Source organism: Salmo trutta, chromosome 24 (genome assembly GCF_901001165.1).
Source record: "Salmo trutta chromosome 24, fSalTru1.1, whole genome shotgun sequence".
In the NCBI taxonomy this organism is placed as follows: domain Eukaryota; kingdom Metazoa; phylum Chordata; class Actinopteri; order Salmoniformes; family Salmonidae; genus Salmo; species Salmo trutta.
This window is the reverse complement of record NC_042980.1, coordinates 32,135,707-32,161,650: the sequence shown is the minus strand read 5'-3', so window position 1 is coordinate 32,161,650 and position 25,944 is coordinate 32,135,707. Positions and strand designations below refer to the sequence as shown.

Here is a 25,944-nt window from a genome sequence, read left to right as displayed (position 1 = left end):
TTCTAAAAACATGTTTTCACTTTGTCATTATGGGCTATTGTGTGTAGATGGGTGAGAATGATATATGTTTTAATCCATTTTGAATTCAGGATGTAACACAAAAAAAGGTGGAATAAGTCAAGGGGTATGAATACTTTCTGAAGGCACAGTATAATTCCATGATCAGCAATAAAAATACATTATTGATTTCATTTCACGGTGTCGAGACTCTTTAGGTACGGTACCTTTCACAACACCCAGGAAACTATGAGGAATCTCTCTGGGCAACTCCACAAGCTCACTGCTACGGAACAGAGCAGCCCTCCTTCTCCATGATGACAGCCCTTGTAGAGAAGAGAGTCTACTCTCGTTTTATCACTGAGTCCAACACCAGCCCTCTTCCTGTTGGTTAAGCTTTCAGCTGCTGTAGTCTCTATGTTAGATGGGAGGAGGAGGTAGACCATGTTGTCAGGTCAGGAAGTCCCAGGAAGGTTGTAGAGACACAGAAAGGTGAACATCATGACAACAAGCACCAGACCAATCAGAACCTGCTGGACCCACAGATACTGGTCCAGCTTCTGCTCCAGCCGGGCGTTACACACCATCACACGCATCAGCTGCAGAGGAGAGCATTTGGTAACTTCATCTTACTAATGTATTCACTTTTCAGTTTCCCATATCAATTTGACACCATGAAAATGTATAATGCTTTTAATAGTGTAAAATGGGGGGAAAAAGAATATAAACAAAATAAATCAAAGTTAAAACACAGCTAATACTGTACATTGATAAATATTATATAGGTTAATGTATTCTTGTGGGTGGAGAAGCATCATCCAATAGGAGTGGAGAGCTCACCGTTGTGTGCAGGTCTGGGTGGCCATTGGCTCCTCCTTCAATTGGGCTGTCACTTCCACAGGTCAGGATGGGCTTACTGCTCTCCAGGATGTGACATCGTAATCTACAGGAAGGACAGGACACAGTCACGTCCAATGATGTGTATAAACCCTGGATGACTGACTGTGGGCGCTGTATTGAAGCCACCGCGCAGCCATCTTGGTACTCCTCCTCAATTATAAAAAAAGATTTTGCATTTATTAAATGTCTACATTAGTTTGACACGTTTATTCTATTAAAGACACCTTAATGCACGTGTCAAACTCATTCCACAGAGGGCCGAGTGTCTAAGTCTTAATTGAAAGGAAAAACCCAAAACCAGCAGGCACTCGGCCCTCCGTGAAATGAGTTTGACACCCCTGCCTTAATGCATACTTTTTTATTATATTATGTGAGCTAAACATAAAAATAAAAAAATGAAAAATGATATTTAAAAATGTACTAACGTTACTGTCCCGACTACAATTTCAGTTTATGTGACAAAACAAGCAAGTATAGTGTAGAGAACTACTAGCACAGCACCAGGACAGCAACACAATTAGACCCAACCAAATCATGACAAAACTAGAAGATAATTACTAGACACATTGGAAAGAATACAATTTTAAAAAAAGACCAAACTAGAATGCTATTTGGCCCAAAACAGAGAGAGTACACAGTGGCAGAATACCTGCACTTCCTAACCTCCTGCCAAATGTATGACCATATTAGAGACACATACTTTCCTCAGATTACACAGATACACAAATAATTTGAAAACAAACCCAATTTTGAACTCCCATATCTATTGGGTGGAATACCACAATGTGCCATCGCAGCAGCAAGATTTGTGACCTGTTGCCACAAGAAAAGGGCAACCAGTGAAGAACAAACACCACTCTAAATACATCCCATATTTATGTTTATTTATTTCCCCTTTCATACTTTAACTATTTGCACATGACATTTGAAATGTCTTTAGTCTTTTGGAACATTTGTGAGTGGAATGTTTACTGTTCATTTTATTGTTTATTATCTACTTCACTTGCTTTGGCAATGTTAACATATGTTTCCCATGCCAATAAAGCCCTTACATTGAATCACTGTACCATCTAAACCGCTGTGAAATATCTTTCCAAAGTAAAAAATATAGAATTTTTAGCTGTTTGAAGCTGGAAGTAAAAGATACAAAAAGGAAACTTAGCGCACATCTACCACTTCTTAGACTTGCTTTCAATGAGAATGACAGATCTATAACAAATATTTATATGTGAATTTGGTCAGGGCGCCCAAAAAGTTACATATTGCAGCTTTAAATACATGTAATTTTGCCCTTGAAACATTTGAAATACTGTAGAACTCCATTAATTACTATGGAAGACTGCTCCTACTAGGGATTGCCCATATGGTCAACCGCTGGCTTCAAAACCTCTCAATGGCCAATACATAGCATCAGCAATCCAGGGTTTATTTACGCCATTGGTCACATCAGGGAAGACTGAGGAGAGGGGATAATCAGCCTGCTCGGTCACTGACATACCCCAGCCATGCTGAGGCAATCTGTGCTGTACACTGCAAGACCACGATGGGTTTAGTGAATCAAAGTTATCTTGAGGTCATTATAGATGTTGATGGTGGCATATTAATGACTGCTTGCCCTTTGGCTCAAAAGGAATTGTTTTACTCATTTACATACACTGAGTTTACCAAACATTAGGAACACCTTCCTAATATTGAGTTGCACCACCCCCTTTTGCCCTCAGAACAGCCTCAATTCGTTGGGGAATGGATTGTACACGTTGACTCCAAAGCATCCCACAGTTGTGTCAAGTTGGCTGGATGTCCTTAAGGTGGTGGACAATTCCTGATACAGACGGGAAAAAGTTGAGCTTTAAAACCCCAGCAGTGTTGCAGTTTTTGACACAAACTGGTGTGCCTGGCACCTACTATCATATCAAAGGCACTTAAACATTTTGTCTTGCCTATTCACCCCCTGAATGGCACACGTACACAATCTATGTCTCAATTGTCTCAAGGCTTAAAAATCCTTCTTTAATCTGTCTCCTCCCCTTCATCTACACTGATTGAAGTGGATTTAACAGGGGACATCAATAAGGGACCATAGCTTTCACCTGGATTCATCTGGTCAGTCTATGTCATGGAAAGTGCAGGTGTTCTTAATGCTTTGTACACTCAGTGTATATTCCCATCCATGAGGAGGCATTGATGATGATGTACCTGTGCTCCATGATCTTGGTTTTGGGCACGTCCTTCCAGAAGTGAGCGAGCTCTGGTGATCCAGCATCAGTGTTCTGCTCCATCTCTGCAGCCATAACCAGGAAGCGGTCCTGCAGAGATGCCTGGTAGCCTGCACAAACACATCCATGAACTCATTGAACTCTGAATTATTTTTTTTATCTCAGTATATTGTTCAGTTTATGTATCTAGATTCCTACATTTGGATGGGATCATCTGTACAAAGTATACAGTTTAAACCCCACTGCTGTCAGAATACAATAATCAGAAGATAGATCTGAAAGAGCTAACTCTGTCACAGCTGTGAACAGAAAAAGTGAGGGTTCTTATCCACTAAACTCAAACAAATGAACAAGATATAGGCGATAGACAGTGGCTCCCGAAAAATGAATTAAGTTAAACCCAGAGAGAGAAGGAAACCCTCAAACTTTGGAATAATGCCAGAATTTGATTCTTCAAAAAACCCATATCTAGCACATCAGAAGCCATGACTGACATGTCCATGCTTGAAGGCCTCTGAACGTCTTATCAGCCAAGTCCCTGCATCCCTACTCAATGTTGGTCTCAAGTGATCAAGAGGAAAACATTGACCTTAGGGGTTTCAGCCTTCGACAGAGTACTGAGACTGGCTCAATAAAGTTAATTTACCCGCCGTTAGATTTCTGAAAGGCTCAGCTTAGGGGAAGATAAGAGATTATTATTTTATCACTCTTAAAATATGTATGTCAGGCAAAAGAAAGCTGTACTCTGTCAGCACTTTCCAAAGTTATTAGACTGAGACTGGACCTTTTGATTATTCTGAAGTTTCTTCTGGTGTATCTGGAAACATCCGAAGGAAGTAGATAAGAGGAGTGGGTGGGGAGAAAGAGAGAGTGCGAGAGATAAGTGCAGTACTCTACCTCCATGTAAGGACACCACTATATCCACAGAAGCACCCGGTTCACAGCAGCTGTTGCTGGGCTTCACTCTGTACTTCTCAGGTGCTGTGGTGCGTACCTGTGGAGGGAGACACTGTCAGGTCAGCTTGGAGATTGTTTATTTTCACACACATACACACACAGGTGCACACACAAGCACAGAGTGGCACGCTTGCACACACAGCGGCATGCACATACCTTGAAGGCCACTTGATTCTTGGACACATTATCGAGGATGATAAGACACTTCCTGTCTGACTCTTTGGACCCAAAGCTCAGCTCCTCTGCTGGACTGTAAGTAAGAGAGAAAATACATTACATTTTAGAGGAGAAACAGCACGGGCTGCATGAAGACAAGGCGGCCGGCAATGATTGAATTTGTGACTAACTTAACAAACTAATGTATTTTTCTTTACGAAGGCATTGGCCACAATGGCTATCTGGTGTTCAAAATAAGCCAATACATCTGTTAGAAGTCTTGCTTTACAGCGTGCTTTGTTGTTCCTCTTCGTGATATCTTAGCTTAATCGATCTGTTTGGCAAAGCTTCGTGAGCTTAGATGTTGCTTCCTGAGAGTGATTGCAGTATGATTACCCAGGGACTTGTAGATTCTGTTAGCTTCCATTGCTACACATTTACTAAACAGCTGCTGGATCACCATCTAGCTCAATATTCTAGCTAACACATGGCAGATTATGTCCATCTGTGCTTGCATGTTTTTTCTGCTTTAAATAAACAAAAAGCCTTGTACACTACATGGATACTACGTGTATTTGCCATTTATTAGACTCAATTGATGTCAATATGTTCTTTATTTGTTCTTTAGAATATTTTTCAAGGAGGTGCATTCCAGAGAAATACCCCCTGACTAACTGTATGTTCCCCGGGGCCAAACCCTCAGTCTCTGATGTGCTGTGCTCCTCCTGACCTATATGGAGCTGTCTGTCAGGCCCCTGGGTAGAAGGCAGGCTCAAGCCTAGCAGGCGTAGCTGAACCCATTTATGGGGAAAATGGAGAATTAAACCACATTATTACCCAGGTCTAGGGTGAAAACATCTGTGATCTTGCATTAAAGCTGTGAAATCTGGAGGAGCAGAGGAAAAATCCATGGCCTGAGAAAGTAGCCATGAGACGCTCTAATTCGCTCTCCAACACTCAGCGCACCAAATCCCAGCCCCTAACAGACCCCCCCCCCCCCCCCCCCAACTGCCTCAACAGGCTCAGGTTTAAGGGATAATTCTGTAATTTGATAATTCAGCCTCAGTGAACACTTCTCCACACTGTGCTGTGGACTGCTGCTGGCATGCTTCAGTACCTACTGAAAACTCAGTGAAATGGCCAACACGCTACAAAATTCCTGTGTAGCGTATATAAAAAGTCTAGCTGTACATTCCGTAGGCTACAGAGCTCTAAACAACAGATTGTTTTGTTCTTTGCCCCAGTAAAGCGTTGTGAGGAGCCCAGCGCTCCCCTGAGCCCGGAATGACTCTCTAGACTCCAGGAAACCTTTGACAAACACATTCTGAAGATCAAAGCATCCCCTCTTCCGCCCTTCCAGCTCTGGTTCTGCCTTCCTCGTGGACTCTCTGGAATCAGGGCTAACACAGCTCAGAGACATAATTGCATTTAAGGCTCTTATAAATCTATTTATCACTCTAATATGTAGCCCGTAGCTGTGAAAAATCTCACATCAAAGAGTCTTCTCTCCAAAAAACTGAACTGGACGGAAATGACTCAGGAACATAAGAATGATCTAATTTAACATCGGAATACCCATCAATGGAGGCAGCTCTCAATACTGTACCTTGATGGATTCTGGGTTCTAACTCCTTAACTTGGGATAGGGTTAATTATCAGGTATCCTATTGAAATATTGAGTGCTTAGGTTTAGAGGGTCTACACCAGAAGTTAATGGTTATCTGTAGGAGGAAGGTATATGGTGTGTGCAATTAAGCTTGGAATGGGCTGAGTTCAGGGAAAACGATCATGTGGCAGCATTGATAAGGGGAGAGAGCCATGGACTAGTGATGAAGGGGGTCGAGGATCAGGTCAGGTCACATTAAGGGAAGAGGAACCGTTTAATGCCTGTATCACTTAGTTTCCTGCTAGCAATAAAAATATACAATGTTTAGCGAGAAGGAGAAGACTCCACCCAAAGTGGGGTACAAATACCACCACTATTGTAAACATGTTTTTGTCTGTTCAGCTGTTCAATCCTTTGGGAAGAATAAACTTGGTTTAAGCTTTCACAGTGTCCGTCGAGTTCTTACTCTAACAATTAAAACCTAACAGTTGAAGTTGTCAGCAGGATTCACCACGATTTATAGTCAAACCAGGGAGTCCAGATCAGTGGAGCAGGAGCTGGCAACAAACAAGGTAGGCACAGTCCCTACACCAGTTTCCACTCATTTTGACATATTGGGGAGATGAGAATCGTAGGCTGAACAATTATAGAATACGGCCCTAGAAAGCCTGAGTTTATTCAGTAGGTCCATTGAGTAACGACCGGTCGTATGGTGGGTTCCTTTAGGGATAGGTCCCGAGTAGAGGTTTTCCTCTGTGAGATCCATGTAAAAATATGGTGTAGAGTAGGTTCCTTTAAGGATAGGTCCCAAGTGGAGGTTTTCCTCTACGAGATCCAGGCTGATATAAGGTGTAGGATGGGTTCCTTCAAGGATAGGTCCCAAGTGGAGGTTTTCCTCTACGAGTCCAGGCTGATATAAGGTGTAGGATGGGTTCCTTCAAGGATAGGTCCCAAGTGGAGGTTTTCCTCTACGAGATCCAGGCTGATATAAGGTGTAGGATGGGTTCCTTCAAGGATAGGTCCCAAGTGGAGGTTTTCCTCTGCGAGATCCACGAGTGACAATACAGTGTAGGGTAGGTTCCGTATAGGATAGGTCCCTAGTGGGGGTATTCCCCTGCGAGATCTGTAAGAGGGACGAAAGTCCCAGCTGCAGTGACAGTGAGGAAGTAGAGTATGTGGATAATGATAAGAAGGTTGCCTATAAATTCTGAAGGTAAGCCACATGCATGGTTAAAAGAAAAGCAATAAGATATTCGAACATTGTTTGAGTTACATGTATTAGCAGTAGCAATAAGGAGAGAGGTTGGTTTATGCCCTATGGGGAGGGGGAACCATGACATATTATGTGGAAATAGGAAGACAAGTGTGAATCATTTTGGTAATGTGTGTTATCAACAACAGTGATATTTGAGGCGCAATACTGGAATAAGACAATCAGTCATCAGTATTCTCCAGTAATACATTTGCAGACGCATAGTATTGGTTCTAATACAAGTTATTAAGTGACGTGACCAACTAATAGGGACAAATACCATAACCATTCTCCGGGGAAGTGGGTAGCTCTACCTTGGAAAATAGTTAATGGAAGGTGCGTATTGGAGACGGGAGTGAAGAAATCTAAACACCCTGGACAACATCGGGAGAGGTTTGGGACTAATAACTATTGATATGGCGACAGACGGCCCTGATTCTCTCCTGTAAAGTGGAGTTAGAGGATTTTAATAAAGCTATGGAGGCGCTGAAAGAAGTGCACAAGCATTCTACCAATTTGGCTCGAATATGGGAAAAATTTAGCAAACTGGATAAAATTGGGCAGCACTTCCCTGTTGACGGAAAATTCAAATCAAATAAAGAACTCAGAGATGCTGTTGTGGTATGGCACAAAGACATCAATGAGAAATGGCAAGCTCAATATACAAGTGTTCTGATGTCGGCGTTTTATCAACAGAAGAGTATAACTGAAAAAATGGAATTAGTAGATGTACTCAGCTACAGAAAGACTGGGTATGGGAGTACATTTACATTTACGTCATTTAGCAGACGCTCTTATCCAGAGCGACTTACATTAATAGAATTTGTACTTCGGCTTTGATGGCAGTTTTGAAACCTGTGATCAAAATGCAATTGTGGGGGTAGTGGATGAAATAGAGCAGGATGCTTTGAGAGTGGAAAATAACTCACTTCACAGTCGTGCGAGGGGTTAATACGGCCACAGGGAAAGTCACTAACTATAGTTTCAATTGCCAAGTTAAGACAAAGAAAAGTAGCGGAAAAACATCAAAGTGTAGGGAGACAAAGTCCTGTTTTAGGTGTGGGGCTGTTGGTCATTGGAAAAGGGAGTGTAAAGTAGGAACGGAGCCTGCTGCATTCGGAGGAAATGCTGCCATGCAAGCGTTTGCCTCTTTTTCAAAAGAGCAGCAACAAATCCTCCTGAAAGTAGCAGGACAGGAAACTTACACATAGCGGTGTATGGCCTCGGTACGATCGATAGTGGTTCATAGAGATTACAGTTTCTATGTGAAGAAAGACGTATGAGATCACGTTTAACACAACTTTTTAATAGATGCCAGAGATCAAATGTCGCAGATTCCTTATGATGAGAAATTGTCTAAATTTGCCTCAGTAAAAAAGTATGGATGAGGTAACAAATTTAAATTATCTGGCCAAACACTCCTTGCAACTCAGAAAACCTTGGGGGGGTTTTATTCTCATGAGACATTTTATGTTGTTTTATTATTAAATAGATTTAAATGTTATGTTGTCTTATTCTGAAATAGATTTCAGAATGGCCGAAAGGGTGGAGGGGTCACGAGGAATTAGCAAAGGGGTTACCAAACCTAAAATTAACTTTACTTTTTTTTTGTTCATGAACATGGCGGTGCGGTGGTTATGGAGAATCATGGGGAAAAGAGACCAGTGAATCGTTGGACTCAGTGGCGAGATAAAGTTGCCATGTCTAAGGGTAGTACATGCTAATAAAGGATACATAAACATTGGGGTGGATTAAAACAAACATTTCATGATTGGAGTAAGGACAGTGGATTTACCATGATCATTTTTGCTTTATAATTAATACTTTTGGATTGCTGATTACGATGTAGCATTGTGAATGCTAATGAAATCTACACTTTCTTTTCCAGAAGAGGAGGGGCTTTCATTATCCTGAGAAAGTTCTTCAAATGTAAATAGAGGCCTGAAGAATGCCGGTCTATAATCAACCTCAGGGTGAAGAATGCCGGTCTATAATCAACCTCAGGGTGAAGATTGTCAGTCTATAATCAACCTCAGGGTGAAGAATGCCGGTCTATAATCAACCTCAGGGTGAAGAATGCCGGTCTATAATCAACATCAGGGTGAAGAATGCCGGTCTATAATCAACCTCAGGGTGAAGAATGCCGGTCTATAATCAACCTCAGGGTGAAGAATGCCGGTCTATAATCAACCTCAGGGTGAAGAATGCCGGTCTATAATCAACCTCAGGGTGAAGAATGCCGGTCTATAATCAACCTCAGGGTGAAGAATGCCGGTCTATAATCAACCTCAGGGTGAAGAATGCCGGTCTATAATCAACCTCAGGGTGAAGATTGTCGGTCTATAATCAACCTCAGGGTGAAGAATGCCGGTCTATAATCAACCTCAGGGTGAAGAATGCCGGTCTATAATCAACCTCAGGGTGAAGAATGCCGGTCTATAATCAACCTCAGGGTGAAGAATGCCGGTCTATAATCAACATCAGGGTGAAGAATGCCGGTCTATAATCAACCTCAGGGTGAAGAATGCCGGTCTATAATCAACCTCAGGGTGAAGAAGGCCGGTCTATAATCAACCTCAGGGTGAAGAATGCCGGTCTATAATCAACATCAGGGTGAAGAATGCCGGTCTATAATCAACCTCAGGGTGAAGAATGCCGGTCTATAATCAACCTCAGGGTGAAGAATGCCGGTCTATAATCAACCTCAGGGTGAAGAATGCCGGTCTATAATCAACCTCAGGGTGAAGAATGCCAGTCTATAATCAACCTCAGGGTGAAGAATGCCGGTCTATAATCAACATCAGGGTGAAGAATGCCGGTCTATAATCAACCTCAGGGTGAAGAATGCCGGTCTATAATCAACATCAGGGTGAAGAATGCCGGTCTATAATCAACCTCAGGGTGAAGAATGCCGGTCTATAATCAACCTCAGGGTGAAGAATGCCAGTCTATAATCAACCTCAGGGTGAAGAATGCCGGTCTATAATCAACATCAGGGTGAAGAATGCCGGTCTATAATCAACCTCAGGGTGAAGAATGCCGGTCTATAATCAACATCAGGGTGAAGAATGCCGGTCTATAATCAACCTCAGGGTGAAGAATGCCGGTCTATAATCAACATCAGGGTGAAGAATGCCGGTCTATAATCAACCTCAGGGTGAAGAATGCCGGTCTATAATCAACCTCAGGGTGAAGAATGCCGGTCTATAATCAACATCAGGGTGAAGAATGCCGGTCTATAATCAACCTCAGGGTGAAGAATGCCGGTCTATAATCAACCTCAGGGTGAAGAATGCCGGTCTATAATCAACATCAGGGTGAAGAATGCCGGTCTATAATCAACCTCAGGGTGAAGAATGCCGGTCTATAATCAACCTCAGGGTGAAGAATGCTGGTCTATAATCAACCTCAGGGTGAAGAATGCCGGTCTATAATCAACCTCAGGGTGAAGAATGCTGGTCTATAATCAACATCAGGGTGAAGAATGCCGGTCTATAATCAACCTCAGGGTGAAGAATGCTGGTCTATAATCAACATCAGGGTGAAGAATGCCGGTCTATAATCAACCTCAGGGTGAAGAATGCTGGTCTATAATCAACATCAGGGTGAAGAATGCTGGTCTATAATCAACCTCAGGGTAAATGGATACATCAGCTTCATCACAAAAGAGTACAATTAGCTAACAGAGCAACCTTGAACTATGTTTTGCACAAAAGTGTCGCTTGATCACTACTACAACATTCATTAGGCCATCCAATTTGCATGATGGGACTACAGTCTGTTCCATGGTTAATATGGGCAGTAATCATCAGTGTGATCAATTAATTCCATTGATTATTACTGCAAATTAACTGCACCAACTGATTTCCACTCAATAGCAGACATCCTTTATTTCTGTTTAGATACAAGATTAATCGATCCATCCAGATACAAACGTATCGATATCTGGCTCTGGGCTTGAGTGTCAACAATACATTCACTCTAAGCTCTACAACGCCTTCAAATCCAGCATGTGGACATGGATTAGCTATAGCCTAGTCACTGTGCTACCAGTCGACTATTCTTTAAACCCTAGTCTCTTCCGACTTCCTAGAAACTCTTGTACATCTGCAACTACTGGATAAATAATAAGTTGAAAATTCCACCCAGAAGGCAAGGTGAAAGAACTACACCTATTTGATCCTTTCAGAGATACAGGTGTGCCTACCGAGTAGGGGCTAGGGATTGATTTGATATTCAGGAAGAGATGGCTAAGAGAGGGAGTTCTGAGAAGGTTGGCTTGAATACCTGACGTGTAGCAGAGGGGCCTTGAATGTGGTCAGTGGCTTCCTGGCTCCCTTCGGCCGGCTGTCTCCTTTGTCGTTGTCGTCCAGCTTCAGACTGCTCAGGCTCTCTGAGAAATACACCTGAAACAAGGACAACAGTGGCTTTGTGAGACAATGTTCATCAACACACTGATTAAATGATTCTAAGGTGCTTTGTTTGGAGAGGTGTTCTAAAGATACAAATGATCTTTATTCATTTCTAAATAAACTATTAAAAGCCTAACTATAGTCCATTTCAAATGATGGGGTGATTTTTTTTTTTTTTTTAAATAAGGCACTTTTGTATGACAGTTCACTTAATTTCACAATCAATACATCAATCCCCTTAACAATCCCTGACCCTTGTTCACAGTACAGTGAGGCAACAGGAACACTACAAACACATCCTGTGAGAACACAAAAGTCAGCTCTTTCACTTCAACTGTAAACTTTTGCCCAAATCCAACAGACTCCCTCATACACCCACTTGCACAATGTCACAAGACTATAGAACAGCTGATAAACACATGGTTTGTGCAATGTTAGCAGAAATTTGGGGAAGGACAGATGAAGTTGTGGTGGGACGAGCGTCATTTGGTTTCCATACCATATTGACCAAGGCCAGTCCCACAGCTTGTGTGAGGCAGATGGGAGATGGGGAGTACAGCAGGAGAGAGGATGTGAGAAGATGGGAGAGCTGATAGAGAGGTGACTGGGGTCTGCCTGTGATGCACGTACAAGCACTAATGAGTCAGATGGAGTGTGTCTTCTGCTGTGATAAGCAACATGCACACACACACACACCTCCCCCTTCAGCAGGCTGCTGCGACACACACCACACAGATGACACAATAGACATCAAGAGACTTTGAGCTGCTTCTGAAATGTTTATTTTTATTCAGTGTTCAAATCAAGTGCAATACAGAATTGAGTAAGATATGAGGAGAATGGGGATTCATGAGCTGCTGTTGAAAGATACATGACCATAATTGACTTGAATAGACTGCTTGGTTGATTAAATAAATACAAAATACAGCATTTCTATTGATTATATACACTGTATGAAATAACTACATAAAAGTAAAACTCATAAAATTAACTTTTAATTAAACATTAGTAAGACAACACTGAGTTTATCATTCTGGTTAGTCAAAACCAGGATCAAAATACTCAGTATTGAGATAAATCTTTGGCACTAGAACTACAAACCATGCATGAAGTAACATTAATGAAAACGTCTTAACATTAATATCAACACACCAAAACAGCCCAATCCTACTGGCTAAAATGTGAAAATCACAACAATTACAAATACATAAACTGGAATGAATAAGGCTGATCTAAGCAGGAGATACAATTTAGAAATCCATAGATCCAGAAATGTCTAAGAAATGTAGAGCGTATGAAACACTAGTTTTGATAATATGATTTGTAGGCAGCTTCCCCAACAGACCATGGAGTGACAGTCTGATCCTCTGGAGAGTATTGACAATAAGGCACAACACAGATTCTTTTTAAATAAGTACTCTCTCGTGTGAAAAGGCATCAATACACAGTGGAAGTGCTTACAATTACAGTTATAATATGGCATAAGGTAGTTGAGTATACATTGTATCACTTCAGTGTCAGTGCAAATGTGCTAAAAATAAAGGATTTCATGCTGGTGGTAGTAGAATACTATTTTCTTAGTATTATAAACATTAATACATTCATCATTACAGTACAGTTGATATTAATACAACAGTAATGATAAAATAAAGTGTACTTTTGGGTTAAAAGATCAGTACAATTCAATAAGGCATGTTAAGTATACACTTGGCACACATGCTTTACTTTCTCTACAAAGACATTATTGCCCTAATGTTATATTAAGTAAGGTAAAATACTGAAGTTGGATAAAATATCACCATGTTATAATGCTGGTCACAGGAACAGCAATCAAGGGAGCAAATGTTTCTTCTTCTTTTCTGATAGACTATTGTGAGTTATGTATCTGATAGCCTACTTGATTGGCTATGAATCTCTTCAAAATCATCACATTGTGATAAGTGCAAGACATTGTGGGGGTCATATTTTAAAATGTTTGGTCCAGGTCCATTTTGGGTTCAATCAAAGGCTGAACGTGTCCATGGTGGTGATTAGATGGCGGGGCTGGTACATGAGTAAAACCCTCAGACTGTCCTTTCAGAATGCAGAACCCTCCAGGAATCAGTGCTGCTGGTGAGGCAGAGATCATACAATGCCTTACCAAAACCAGCCCTTGGGTCAAAACAGAGAGAAAGGCAATTAGCTGATCTGGGAAGCTACTGTATCAAGACACTGTTGAGAGCCACAGGTATTCATTCAGTACTGAGACTGGCTTTATGTAGAGAGAGGAGCAGCAGAACATGATCATGACAGTGGAATGTGAGCAGACAGACAAGCTGTAAACAATGGGTATCATGATTGGTGTTAGGACCTTAACGGGATACTTCGGGACTCCACCAGAGTCAGATGAACTTGTGGATAACATTTTTATGTCTCTGTGTCCAGTATGAAAGAAGTTAGAGGTAGTTTCTTAAGTTAGTGTCGTGAGCCAATGCTATCTCTAAATTCTGGACACAGAGACATAAAAACAGTATTCACAAGTTCATCTGAGTCCGGGGAAGTAGATAAAGGGCCTCATTGTCAAAATCCCGAAGTATCCCTTTAAAGCCAGCAAGCCAAGAGATTAGCCTATAGCCTAGGTAGATCATTAGGGACTGGTTACATCAGAGGCACCAAAGGATACATTCTGCTCACAGGCAACGTTCCCTTTAAGCTGCACGCGGGCGCGTAGCTCCCCTCAGACTGCCAAGCAGAATAAATATTCCCCCACGCAGAGAAGCACGAGATTGAACTTCACTCACCTTTCTTGAGTTTTCCCCTTTAGTTAACACTACCACATTTCGCTCTACTGTGAGAAATGTGATCGAGTCAACGCAATATTTGCCACTTTCAAATCAATGTAATAAAACAAAAACAAACTATGCAAGACTTAGTACGCAAAATGAAGTGTGAAAGATAATTTGTTGAAGGCAGAAAGCATTGGAGTAGGATTCTATTGTATTGACAGGCATGACTCAGGCCCGTACTCTACACAGACAGGTGTGCCATAACCAATCAGAGCTGCAGTAGGCCAATGTGCAAATAGCCATTGCCATATATGGATCTGTGCCACTCACTTTGAACTGGACTGTGTATAGGCTACGGTATGAGCGATCTTGAGTAGATGCATTTTTTATTTTTTATCAAAGCGAGGCTGTCATTGTAAATAAGAATTTGTTCTTAACTGACTTACTTAAATAAAAGAGAGGCAAAAGAGAGCTGCATGTAGCCACGTGTGCACATTTGTTCATATTCTTTGCTAGAAAGTTTTTGTAGCTTTTTTTTATGTCTTAAAGGGGCAGTGTTGTATTTTGAGACGGTCTTAAGTAGCCCATAGGCAGTGCGTAGTATAAGTTGTCTGATTCTCTGGAATAATGGTATGGGAATATACAGATATTGTATTTTGTAAAGTGGTTTCTTGAATCAAACAACACATTTTCAGTCACCTCCTCGTCTGAAGGACAAGTAGATAAACGGTTTAATGTCAAGACCTAGATGTTTTTTTTCTCCAAAAGTCTCATTAATGATGGCCTACATTGAACACCACACATTGGCTGCTACTGTAGGTTGAATGATATAACAGCTAATTCCATGTAAACATTTTATGGGATGCATTTTTCTCCATTGTTTTTGATGGTAGGCCACTGATAGCCTACAATAAGATCAAACAGCCAAAGTAGGCTACTTGACCACTGTCTGAAACTGTAACTTAAAGCGGGTACAGCCTCAGTGTTCACAGTAAACGCGTGCTGGAAGTTGCACAGAATTTCACAATGTTAAGGTTTTCGCTCAGAAGACCTGAAATTTGCATAGTGCTGAAAAAAAGTTAGAGGGAACATTGCTCACGTGTATTGATGGATCATTAACATACATTCATCCACTAAATTGCATAGGTCGACACACAAAACCACACACAAACTTGATCAGGCTTAGATTCTGGTTTGCCAAACTGATTTATCATCATTGATAATGAAGAGGCTTAAGAGGCTCATGTGAGCAGCTTTGTGATGTGTAGCTGACAGGGCAACTCTGGAGCGCAAGTTCGTTTGTGTGTGTGTGTGTGTGTGTGTGTGTGTAAACACCTGTGTGTGAGTGTGTACAGAGTCCCCTGTGAGCTATGACAGTGGTGCAGGTTTCCCAGAAGGCTTAAGGGCGCAGGAGGAGTTTGCTTCGACACAGCGCAGTCACACATCCCCCTTGAGTCTGTCACGGCAGAGACAACACACCCAGCGCAGCGACACCCAGCGCAGCAACACCCAGCGCAGCAACACTCAGCGCAGCGACACCCAGAGGCCACATTAACACAATCACTTCACTACCATCCAGTTCACATTACACTGAAGAATATTTATTGAAACAGGTAGGCCTACTCATACAGGCTAGTCTTCATATGACAGAAATGTACCCTACATGCCAGGCTGATATTGATCTATTAGCTACTCACTACAATGTGTTTGTTTTCTGTGTCACAAAGAAGAGGCCAAATATCAACTGTGGATAAATAAATGAAGTCCCCTAGCTAGAGTAAGAGAAAGACAGAGACAGATACATAAATATGTGCCGCATATGCTGACAATGAAGCCCTGACCGTTGCTAGGGTGCAGCAGCCTGACAACAGCAGAGAATACTAGATGGTGTCCGTGAGGAGGTGTGTTAAAGCCAAGAGCTGCAGGGTCTGTGATTGTGCCTGGCTACACGGGGACCGTCCGGGCCGGTGGGGCTGCCAACTAACCAGCTGAGACCATCACACACACAAATAACAGCCTCTGACAAACCACATCACCCCAAAGTCTGTCTCTCTCTCTCATCACCCAGCCTCCAACAAGGTTGAGCCAAAATCATTATTGGCAACACAAAATAAATGAAGTATTCTGGGAAGTGCTTTAAAAACTCCTGTGAAGTTAGGTATGCAGAACGAAGCATGCGGGGGAAAAGCGGTCTCTAGCACAGCTAGGAAGAGCTTCTGTGACGGCAGTCAGACTTGACACATTCTCAGTAGCCAGAGAAGTGCTCAGGAGATGAGAGGAGCCGTGGGGTGAGTGAGGGAGACTGAAGAAGGGACTGTGATGTGTTATGTGGGTACAGTCAGTGGACAGGAAGGATTAAGCTGAAGCTGGAGACATGGGGAGTCACCTTGACCGAGACAATGAGGAAAAACATAACAGCTGCCAAATTAGGACATTACCGCCTCTACAATTCACAGCTCTCTCCACAGAGGAGCCCGATTACATGCTGTAATCTCACACTAAACGTTGAGAAATGAAAGGGTCTGTGAGGAAAATGGCACATCAAAGTGAGGAGGGACTTGACTGAACCTCTAATGTCTTATTTGACTGACAAGTGTGAACGGGGTGTGTTTAATGTTAATTAAGGCTAATGACGAAGAGAAAAGGTCTCTGCTGTTTCTAAGAGAGCCCAATGCAGGGTTAAATCATCAGCAATCAGCTCACTGCAGATACTAACTGTAGTGACTCTACTGTTAATGAGTAATAGCAGCAGCCATCATCAGATTTAACGGTAGGCTACATTAGAAACATGACAACAGACTCATGTACTACTTCTGAAAATCAAGTGGATAAGTAGTAGGCTATTCAAGGCGGAGTATGAGTTTACATGCAGCCACAGCGTGAATATTTCATGCGTTTCTATGCGTTACTGTCCTCCTTACTGTACCTGCATTCAGAGGGAGTTCAGTAAATAAACAAAAGGGGAGGTTTTGTACCTTTTTGGGCTCGATGGCGACCTCAGAGCTGAAGCTCGACTCTAACTCCTTGCTGTCTGATTCGAAGTCCTTGCTTTCGTTGTCGTCCTCGCTGACGATTGGTCCGTTCTCACACATCGGCGTTTGGAAGTCATCGTCAGGAAGGGGAGGATAGCTGTATTTGAAGGGATCCTGGAATGAAGCCAGCGATAGGGTTAATACTATCAGTGCCGAGACCCCAGCAAAAATTAGCTTTTCACTTATCTGCATGTCCAGCCCTTATATTCGGTCTCACAATAAAGTGTTTTACCATTTTCTTTTCAGAACCAGGGCTACAAGTAGAACACAAAACAAGTTGACATAAACAGTTGCATTCATGAACGTCAATTAAATAAATAAGGTGCGCCGAAACCAAAACCTCAAAAAATGTATTTATATCAATGCTTTAAGTACAGATATTGTTTGCTCACTGGGAAATGAATATCCAATTCGTCAGTGACAACTCCACGAATTGGACTCTAAAGATTTAAAAATCCCCAGTCGGGATCCATCCTTCTCACAAAAAACACTCTAGCTCAGCCCGTTAATCACACAGCCGTAGGTACCAACCATTAGTCTGCAGAAGAAATAGATGAATCCAACACAATGTTTAAAAGGGGTTAGAAGTCCAAAATGCACTGGCGTTAAGTGGGACTCATTGGGTTAAGTCAACAATAAATAAATAAATATAAATATTGACTAATCACAGGTTAGTCACATTTTCTCATGACAAGTGAGGGAAGAAATAGAGGCAAAACCTGTCAAATGTTGACATTTGAAAAGGGAATTCATCAGATGATAGTAAGATGAAAATGAATGTAGCCAGGTAGATAGATGGCGTCATTGCCATCTTCAGTGAGTTGAATACTGCGGGTACATACCGTTCCACCCATGTGAGGAGGCAGGTATTCAGGGCCAATAAATGTTTGGATCTCATTTTTAGATGCAAACTTGAGCTTGCTGATGGCTTCTGGACCCAACCATGTCCTCACAATCTTCCATGCAGCTAAAAAAACAAAAACACATGTCCGAACTTGTAATTTGTTGTTTTTGGTTATTGTATTGCTAGATATTACTGCACTGTTGGAGGTAGAAATATAAGCATTTCGCTGAACCTGCAAATCTGTGTACGCGATGAAAAAAACTTTGATTTGAACTACGATGATTAGATTACGTTTCCAATTGCAAATCGTTTTAATAACTACATGACTCACCATTCAAGATCCATGGCATGTCGACAATGATCATTTTGGCTGAAATGACAAGACCATAACCGAGGGGTGAAATACACTGAGTATACAAAACATTAGGAACACCTGCTCTTTCCATGACATAGACTGCCCAGGTGAATCCAGGTGAAAGCTATCATCCCATATTGATGTTACTTGTTAAATCCTCTTCAACTCCTTTTTACTCCGAATTAGTCTTTTTGGAAGTTTTTCTTGGTAAGCCACTCTTATGTATGTGTGAGGGTGAACAAAATATTCAGAGGGTGAACAAAATATTTAAGTGCCTTTGAACGGGATATGCTGGGTTTTTCCACACTCAACAGTTTCCCCGAGTGTATCAAGAATGGTCCACCACCCAAAGAACATCCAGCAAACTTCACACAACTGTAGGAAGCATTGGAGTCAACATGGGCCAGCATCCCTGTGGAACGCTTTCCACACCTTGTGGAGTCCATGCCTGGACAAATTGAGGCTGTTCTGAGGGTAAAAGGGGAGTTGTTGCAACTCAATATTAGGAAGGTGTTCCCAAAGTTCGGTGTAGTAATGTAGCATTGGCCCTAACACAGAATCATATGACGGCATTCCATGTACTTTGTTTCTTATAATACATTTAATAAAACTCATTTTAAACAGGATGTGGGTCAATAATAGGAACAATTACATATATGCGTCATACGTTTATCAATCAACCTGTGAATGAACTCCATATTGTTTCAAGTTTTATATACTTACATAGAAACTTCGGATAATACACTTTGAAGCAATTAATTACATACTTCACAAAATCCATGTCCTGAAAAAAAATGAAAGAGTATAATTAGGACTCAGAAAGTACAGTACTATATACAGCCTCAAAGCAGGCTTTGACTAGCAAAGACGTTTTATGGCCTTTCAATAGGGAACCCGTTCGCTCAGCCGGAGACAGTTACTGCCTCAAGCTAGCTGTGCAATGACCCAATTCATAACCATTTAAACTTTGTCACAAAGCTGAACAAAGCTGTAGTCAATACTTTCAAACACCTTCCTTCAACTCAATCATATTAAATATATTTCAGGGAAAAATGTGTGATACAAAAGTAGTGTGTGTGCAGTGCCCACTACACCCCATGCAACACCACAACTACTTTTACTCTTACGCTGCTCAAATTGGATTATTAACTGTAATCCATTCACAGTATTTGCTGAAACGTTGCAGAGTCTGGTTGTTTACTTTATGATTGCGTAACCTTGATCTTCATAGAAGGTTGAATAAACTTGCTCTACATACAGTATCAAGCCTTGGCTGAGATAACTACAGACAGCTTTGAAACTCAAATGTTTCTCTTTGTCTGTGCAAACGTGTTCTCTAAACCAGGGTTTCCCAAACTCGGTCCTGGGGCCCCCTCTGGGTACACGTTTTGGTTTTTGCCCGAGCACTAAACAGGTGATTCAAATAACCAACTCATCATCAAGCTTTGATTATTTGAATCAGCTGTGTAGTGCTAGGGTAAAAAAAAAACCTGCTCCGGAGGGCAGGACAGAGTGTTGGAAACCCTGCTCTAAACAACCCAATACTATCTGCCCTGAGGCCTCAAAAAAAGACAGGTGGGTTTTTATACAATCCCACAAGACTAACATTATCTAAAATGTTTCACAGTCAGTTTAATGGATTACAACTAAACATGAAATGCCTCCTTCATGAGAATTTACTCAGCAGGGCTCTACGCTGACCTTTTTCACAAGGAGCATGTGTGCTCCTAAGAAGAAAAATGCAGACGCACACAAAGAAATGTAGGAGCACAACATTTTTTTTTTGAGATATTAAAGCTAGAATCCTTAATTTTTCTATGTGCACTGGTGGTCCTAAATTAAAATTCCAGGTCGCACAACATATTTAGGCGCATATTCAAGTATAATGGTCACACTGTAGACCCCGGCTCAGTCAAAGGTACCACACGTTTTCATTACCATAATGGCCATATTATCATCAGACAACAGAACTACCAATATTCTAGTCAGACCCTTAGGAAGAGGAGCCTATCAGCCTGGCTACATCCTATGTCCTACAGAGACTCATTGCCATGCACTAGACCAATGTTTCCCAACTCTGGTCCTCGAGTACCCCAAACAGTACACAGGTGTGCTTGTCCAGGGTTACAATAAAAATGTGTACTGTTGGGGGCACTTGAGGACCAGGGTTGGGAAACACTGCACTAGGTCAATGGTTACCAACCTTTTTCGATTACTGTCCCACCTACTGAATGTTGGTCTGCCCAGAGTACCCCTGATTTACCCTCTCATGTGCATTTTACCAGTAGCCCTATGGTCTCATGAGATTTCTCAAGTACTCCCTGTGGATAGGCCAAGTACATTTTACATTTTAGTCATTTAGCAGACGCTCTTATCCAGAGCGACTTACAGTAGTGAATGCATACATTTCATACATTTTTTTTCTGTGCTGGCCCCCCGTGGGAATCGAACCCACAACCCTGGTGTTGCAAACACCATGCTCTACCAACTGAGCTACAGGGAAGGCCAGGGGTCCTAGTATCCCTTGTTGGGGACCACTGCACTAGACTCACTAAGAAAGTTAGAGATAACACTAGCCAGGCCTGTTCCAGCCCACACAGTGCCTATTTCAGCAAACTTCATTAAGACTACTCCCCAAACTGATCTACTAATACACTAATTTCATATTAGGGTTTCGTGAAGTTATTTATTCTCTCTCTGGCTCGTGTGTATTTAATTAGGGCATTTCTCCAGAAGAGAGTTTGGCCTGTGAAGCGAGCTGGCTGACAGAAAGGAGAGTGCCTGCTGGGAAGCTCCGATGGAGACAAAGTCAGTCTATGAATTAGGCAGTCAGTCGACTTGGAATGACCAAACTCATTTAAAGGTCACTTTCAATGTGCTAAACCATTGAAGAGCATCAATCCCTCCAAGTCCCCGGCTCAAACATCAAGCAAAATTAGAAAGCTCAACAGGACTTCAATGACACTCATAACCACACACAGACAGACGTAGGCTACTTCTTTTTGAAAATGGGGAAAACATGTTTAATTATGAGGACAGAAATTGACCAATAAAGCCCTCCTTAAATCTATGTAGAGTGGATCAACAGTGACATTGGTAGAAATCAGAGCTATTGACGTACTGTAGCCCTGGTTTGATTCTTCAAACATTATGAAATAGCCTAGTGGTTAGAGCATTGGGCCAGTAACTGAAAGGTTGCTGGATCGAATCCCCGAGCTGACAAGGTAAAAATCTGTCGTTCTGCCCCTGAACAAGGCAGTTAACCCCCTTCCCCCCAGTAGGCCGTCGTTGTAAATAAGAATTTGTTCTTAACTGACTTGCCTAGCTAAATAAAGGTTACATTTTAAAATAATAAGGGAAGGTGACAAATACAAAAAAAAGACTACAATGTTAATCAAAAAGGTAAGTGTTCACTTACGATATTGCTAATCCCTGAATCGGCCATGTCGAACACAACAGTGAGTGGCATCCCTGGCTCTCTCTTAGCATAGCGCTCCAGCCAGAAGGCAACATACTTCTTCTTGTCCATGCTGGTCTTTGCATCCTTGGTATGGAGCTTGACTTTGAACCAGACTGAAAACACAGACAAAAGTATTGCATTCAATAACCTCAACATGCAGTACCAGTCAAAAGTTTGGACACACCTACTCATTCAAGGGTTTTTCTTTATATTTACTATTTTCTACATCAGATGACCTGGCCTCCACAATCACCCGACCTCAGCCCAATTGAGATGGTTTGGGATGAGTTGGACCGAACAGTGAAGGAAAAGCAGCCAACAAGTGCTCAGAATATGTGGGATCTCATTCAAGACTGTTGGAAAAGCATTCCAGGTGAAGCTGGTTGAGAGAATGCCAAGAGTGTGCAAAGCTGTCATCAAGGCAAAGGGTGGCTATTTTGAATAAACTAAAATATAAAATATATTTTTATTTGTTTAATACTTTTTTGGTTACTACATGATCCCGTATGTGTTATTTCATAGTTGCGATGTCTTCACTATTATTCTACAATGTAGAAAATAGCAAAAAATAAAACCTGGAATGAGTAAGTATGTCCAAACTTTTGACTGGTACTTTATGTCTTAAACATATTACAAAACAATAGCTTACAATTTTTGGTAACCTTTTGTAAGGGGTAATAATTGTTTCTGTGAGTAATTATTAGAGAGAAATCAATTATACATATAGTGCAGTATGAGCATCATTAATCAACATACAGAGCTTGTTGCCTTCCTTGTCGTAGCCGTGGAGGAAGACAGCCCCCGTCTCAAACATCCACTTTGGAATGCTGCTCTCAGTGAGGTCTGAAACAACACAAAACATAATCAGCCAACAATATAAAACAGCATTCAATAAGAATGTTTTATAACAAGAACAATTATTGGCCAAAATAATTATCATAAAAACCAAACTATTCCTAACTCCTCGCCACCATACAAGACAGACAAATCTTGTCAACAAGTGACAATAAGGCATTGTCAATATCAGAAGTTAGGCAATTGGAAGAGATAACGTTTGCAAATCTAATTTCTGCATGACACCGATTTAACAAACTGAAGGTTGTCTAGCTTGAAAGCCCTGTATTTGTATGAGTAAAATGTAGCAATTTAAAAGTGAAACGTAAGAAAAATTGAGAGGATTGTCTCCATGCGGAACAGATGGAAATATTACCACACAGCACACAATAAGCCTTTATCTGAGAGAAGGTCAAGAATCTATAACACATCGACAGCTACTGATGAATCATCCCAGTGTGGTGATACTGATAGGCCCAAATAAAACTGCACTGTATAACTTGCCTGTATTTGAATACAGTTAAGATTCTAGTTTAGCAGGGAATGAGAATGTGTGCTGTTCCTGTTTTCTACACTCAACCCTAAACTAGGCCAAAGTCACATGTTGTAGGGTACAAATACAGCCACATGCTTCTCAGATCGAGATGAATCACTTGAAGAGTGATTAATTGATGACCGACACTGACACCTTCTTCATTCTCTGAAAACAAGTATACGTGCAGTGCAGTTTTACGAGAGGTTAAATATGTGCCCAGACCGCTCACCATTCAAACCAAATTCTTTCCTCCACAGGAAACTGTCGTCAATCATCTTCAGGGCATCGTCTACAGAGTATAGTCGCCATGTCAGGTATGCCTCCACCAGAGCATCATCCTTTTGTAGCCTGTCCACATCTCTGGAGTCATATTTGTCAGATTCTGTGAGGGAGAAAAGTAAAAAACCTACATTACTGACATGAAACTGAATTCCTACTCCAACGTCTGACCTACAACCACAACACCTACAGCACCTATGAGTTTGTTGCTTATAACCTTTTATGACAAGAACCAACCATAGAGTGAAGACAGCACTTAGCTTCCTATACAAAACAAGGCTGCCTTCAGCTACCTCATTTACTAAAATGCTGACATGTATCTACCAATATAAAAATTGTTTAGGAAACAAGTGTTTTTTGAAAGATGGATTGGTCTCTCAACAATGCTTAACAGGGAACTGAAAGGCATACCGACAACGATGAGACAGCCTATAGGGAGGAGGTCAGAGACCTGACCGTGTGGTGCAAGGACAACAACCTCTCCCTCAACGAGATCAAGACAAAAGAGATGATTGTAGATAACAGGAAAAGGAGGACCGAGCACGCCCCCCTTCTCATCGACGGGGCTGTAGTGGAGCAGGTTGAGAGCTTCAAGTTCCCTGACGTCCACATCACCAACAAACTAACATGGTCCAAGCACACCAAGACAGTCGTGAAGAGGGCACGACAAAACCTATTCCTCCTCAGGAGACTGAAAAGATTTGGCATGGGTCCTCAGATCCTCAAAAGGTTTTACAGCTGCACCATCGAGAGCATCCTGACGGGTTGCATCACTGCCTGGTATGGCAACTGCTCGGCCTCCGACCGCAAGGCACTACAGAGGGTAGTGCGTACGGCCCAGTACATCACCGGGGCCAAGCTTCCTGCCATCCAGGACCTCTATACCAGGCGGTGTCAGAGGAAGACCCTAAAAATTGTCAAAGACTCCAGCCACCCTAGTCATAGACTGTTCTCTCTGCTACCACATGGCAAGCGGTACCGGAGCACCACGTTTAGGTCCAAGAGGCTCCTAAATAGCTTCTACCCCCAAGCCATAAGACTCCTGAACAGCTAATCAAATGGCTACCCAGACTATTTGCATGCCCCCCCTCTGGAACACTGCTGCTACTCTGTTATTATCTATGCATAGTCAATTTAGTGCCCCAGCACATTAACATTGACTCTGTACCGGTACCCCCTGTATATAGCCCCGCTATTGTTATTTACTGCTGCTCTTTAATTATTTGTTATTCTTATCTCGTACTTTTTTGGGGGGGTATTTTCTTAAAACTGCATTGTTGGTTAAGGGCTGTTGTATTTGGCGCATGTGACAAATGAAACTTGATTTGATATAGTATGGCTTTAAAGTCTACACCTCAAGTAGGCTACTCAATATAACTGTATTTTCTATTACAAAAAACGAGTTTAAATCATAATTATGGTGTTAATACAGACATATGTCATGTCACTGCCAGTAGCCAAAGTAATAATCATTACTCATCCATTAATTAATGTATCAGAACAATCTGTCAGACAACTGACTGGTAAAGTAGCTATGATGACAATTTGTTGCGCTAGCTAAGTAAAATAGCTAGATGGATGGAATGAAATCGAACAACCCATGATATCTGGCTTTTAGCTAACAGCTAGCTAACTGTTACAGTAGCTAATGTTAATTAGCTAGATTATGGGGGTGTTGTTGTAAAATGATATTTTGCTAACTAACGTTAGCCTGTTAGCATGAACTTACCTTGTCCTTGGACGTACTCATTATTGAACTTCTGTCTCGTCTCCTCAATCTTCTTCTCAATGTCCTGTTGTATAAGAAAGATTAGTTAGCCATGTGTAATGAATGCATTACAAATTGCCTAGCAAAATGTACGTATTATTGCAAATTAAACTGGTAAGCTACCTGCTCTGGTTCGAACTTCCCAACTTCCGCCATGTTCAAGTGACTCTGCTGTTCTGGCTAGTGTGGGTACATTGAAGTTGAGGAATAAATCAGTTCTAGCGTATGAAACTGTTGCCCTTGTATTGCCATTTTAGCTCTTGGCTAGATCATCAAAGTGATACCTAAAAAATAAGATATCTCAGGTCCATTCAATCAAATGTAATGAACATTGCATGGATTATTTAAATATTTATCAACGTAAGCATTGATGACAACAATATTTATTGTCTGTTGCCGGAGACAATACTGGCTAACCCACAATGCAAAGTTTCTTACTTCATTTGCGTTATGTGCTGCCCCGGATACACGGATGAGCGGCCAATACTGAGCAAAAGTAGTTGCATATCGGATTTAAAGCCTTGTATGATACTTATATGAGCGTATAACTTTTTATAATATCATATTTATAGCTTA

General features: G+C 41.6%; 1 protein-coding gene across 3 annotated transcripts; it reads right to left on the bottom strand.

Moving 5' to 3' along the window:
- Positions 1–76: 76 nt before the first annotated feature.
- On the bottom strand, positions 77–25,940 carry LOC115161120 (motile sperm domain-containing protein 2). 3 transcript variants are annotated; one of them, XM_029711876.1, is made up of 16 exons: positions 25,807–25,940; positions 25,492–25,548; positions 25,330–25,393; positions 23,551–23,703; positions 22,709–22,795; positions 21,911–22,065; positions 19,216–19,276; positions 18,469–18,507; positions 18,136–18,260; positions 17,237–17,407; positions 11,372–11,490; positions 4,227–4,320; positions 4,011–4,107; positions 3,094–3,223; positions 838–940; positions 77–596 (listed from the first exon to the last, which is right to left on the bottom strand). In XM_029711876.1, exons 2-16 carry the CDS (start codon positions 25,522–25,524, stop codon positions 453–455), a joined length of 1,575 nt encoding a protein of 524 aa, XP_029567736.1. In that variant the 5' UTR covers positions 25,525–25,548; positions 25,807–25,940; the 3' UTR covers positions 77–452. The 3 variants fall into 3 exon arrangements, with proteins under 3 accessions (XP_029567736.1, XP_029567735.1, XP_029567737.1); XM_029711875.1 differs by having other exon boundaries at positions 25,492–25,652; positions 25,807–25,847; XM_029711877.1 differs by lacking the exons at positions 77–596; positions 838–940; positions 25,807–25,940 and adding an exon at positions 2,162–2,719.
- Between the last annotated feature and the right edge of the window lie 4 nt (positions 25,941–25,944).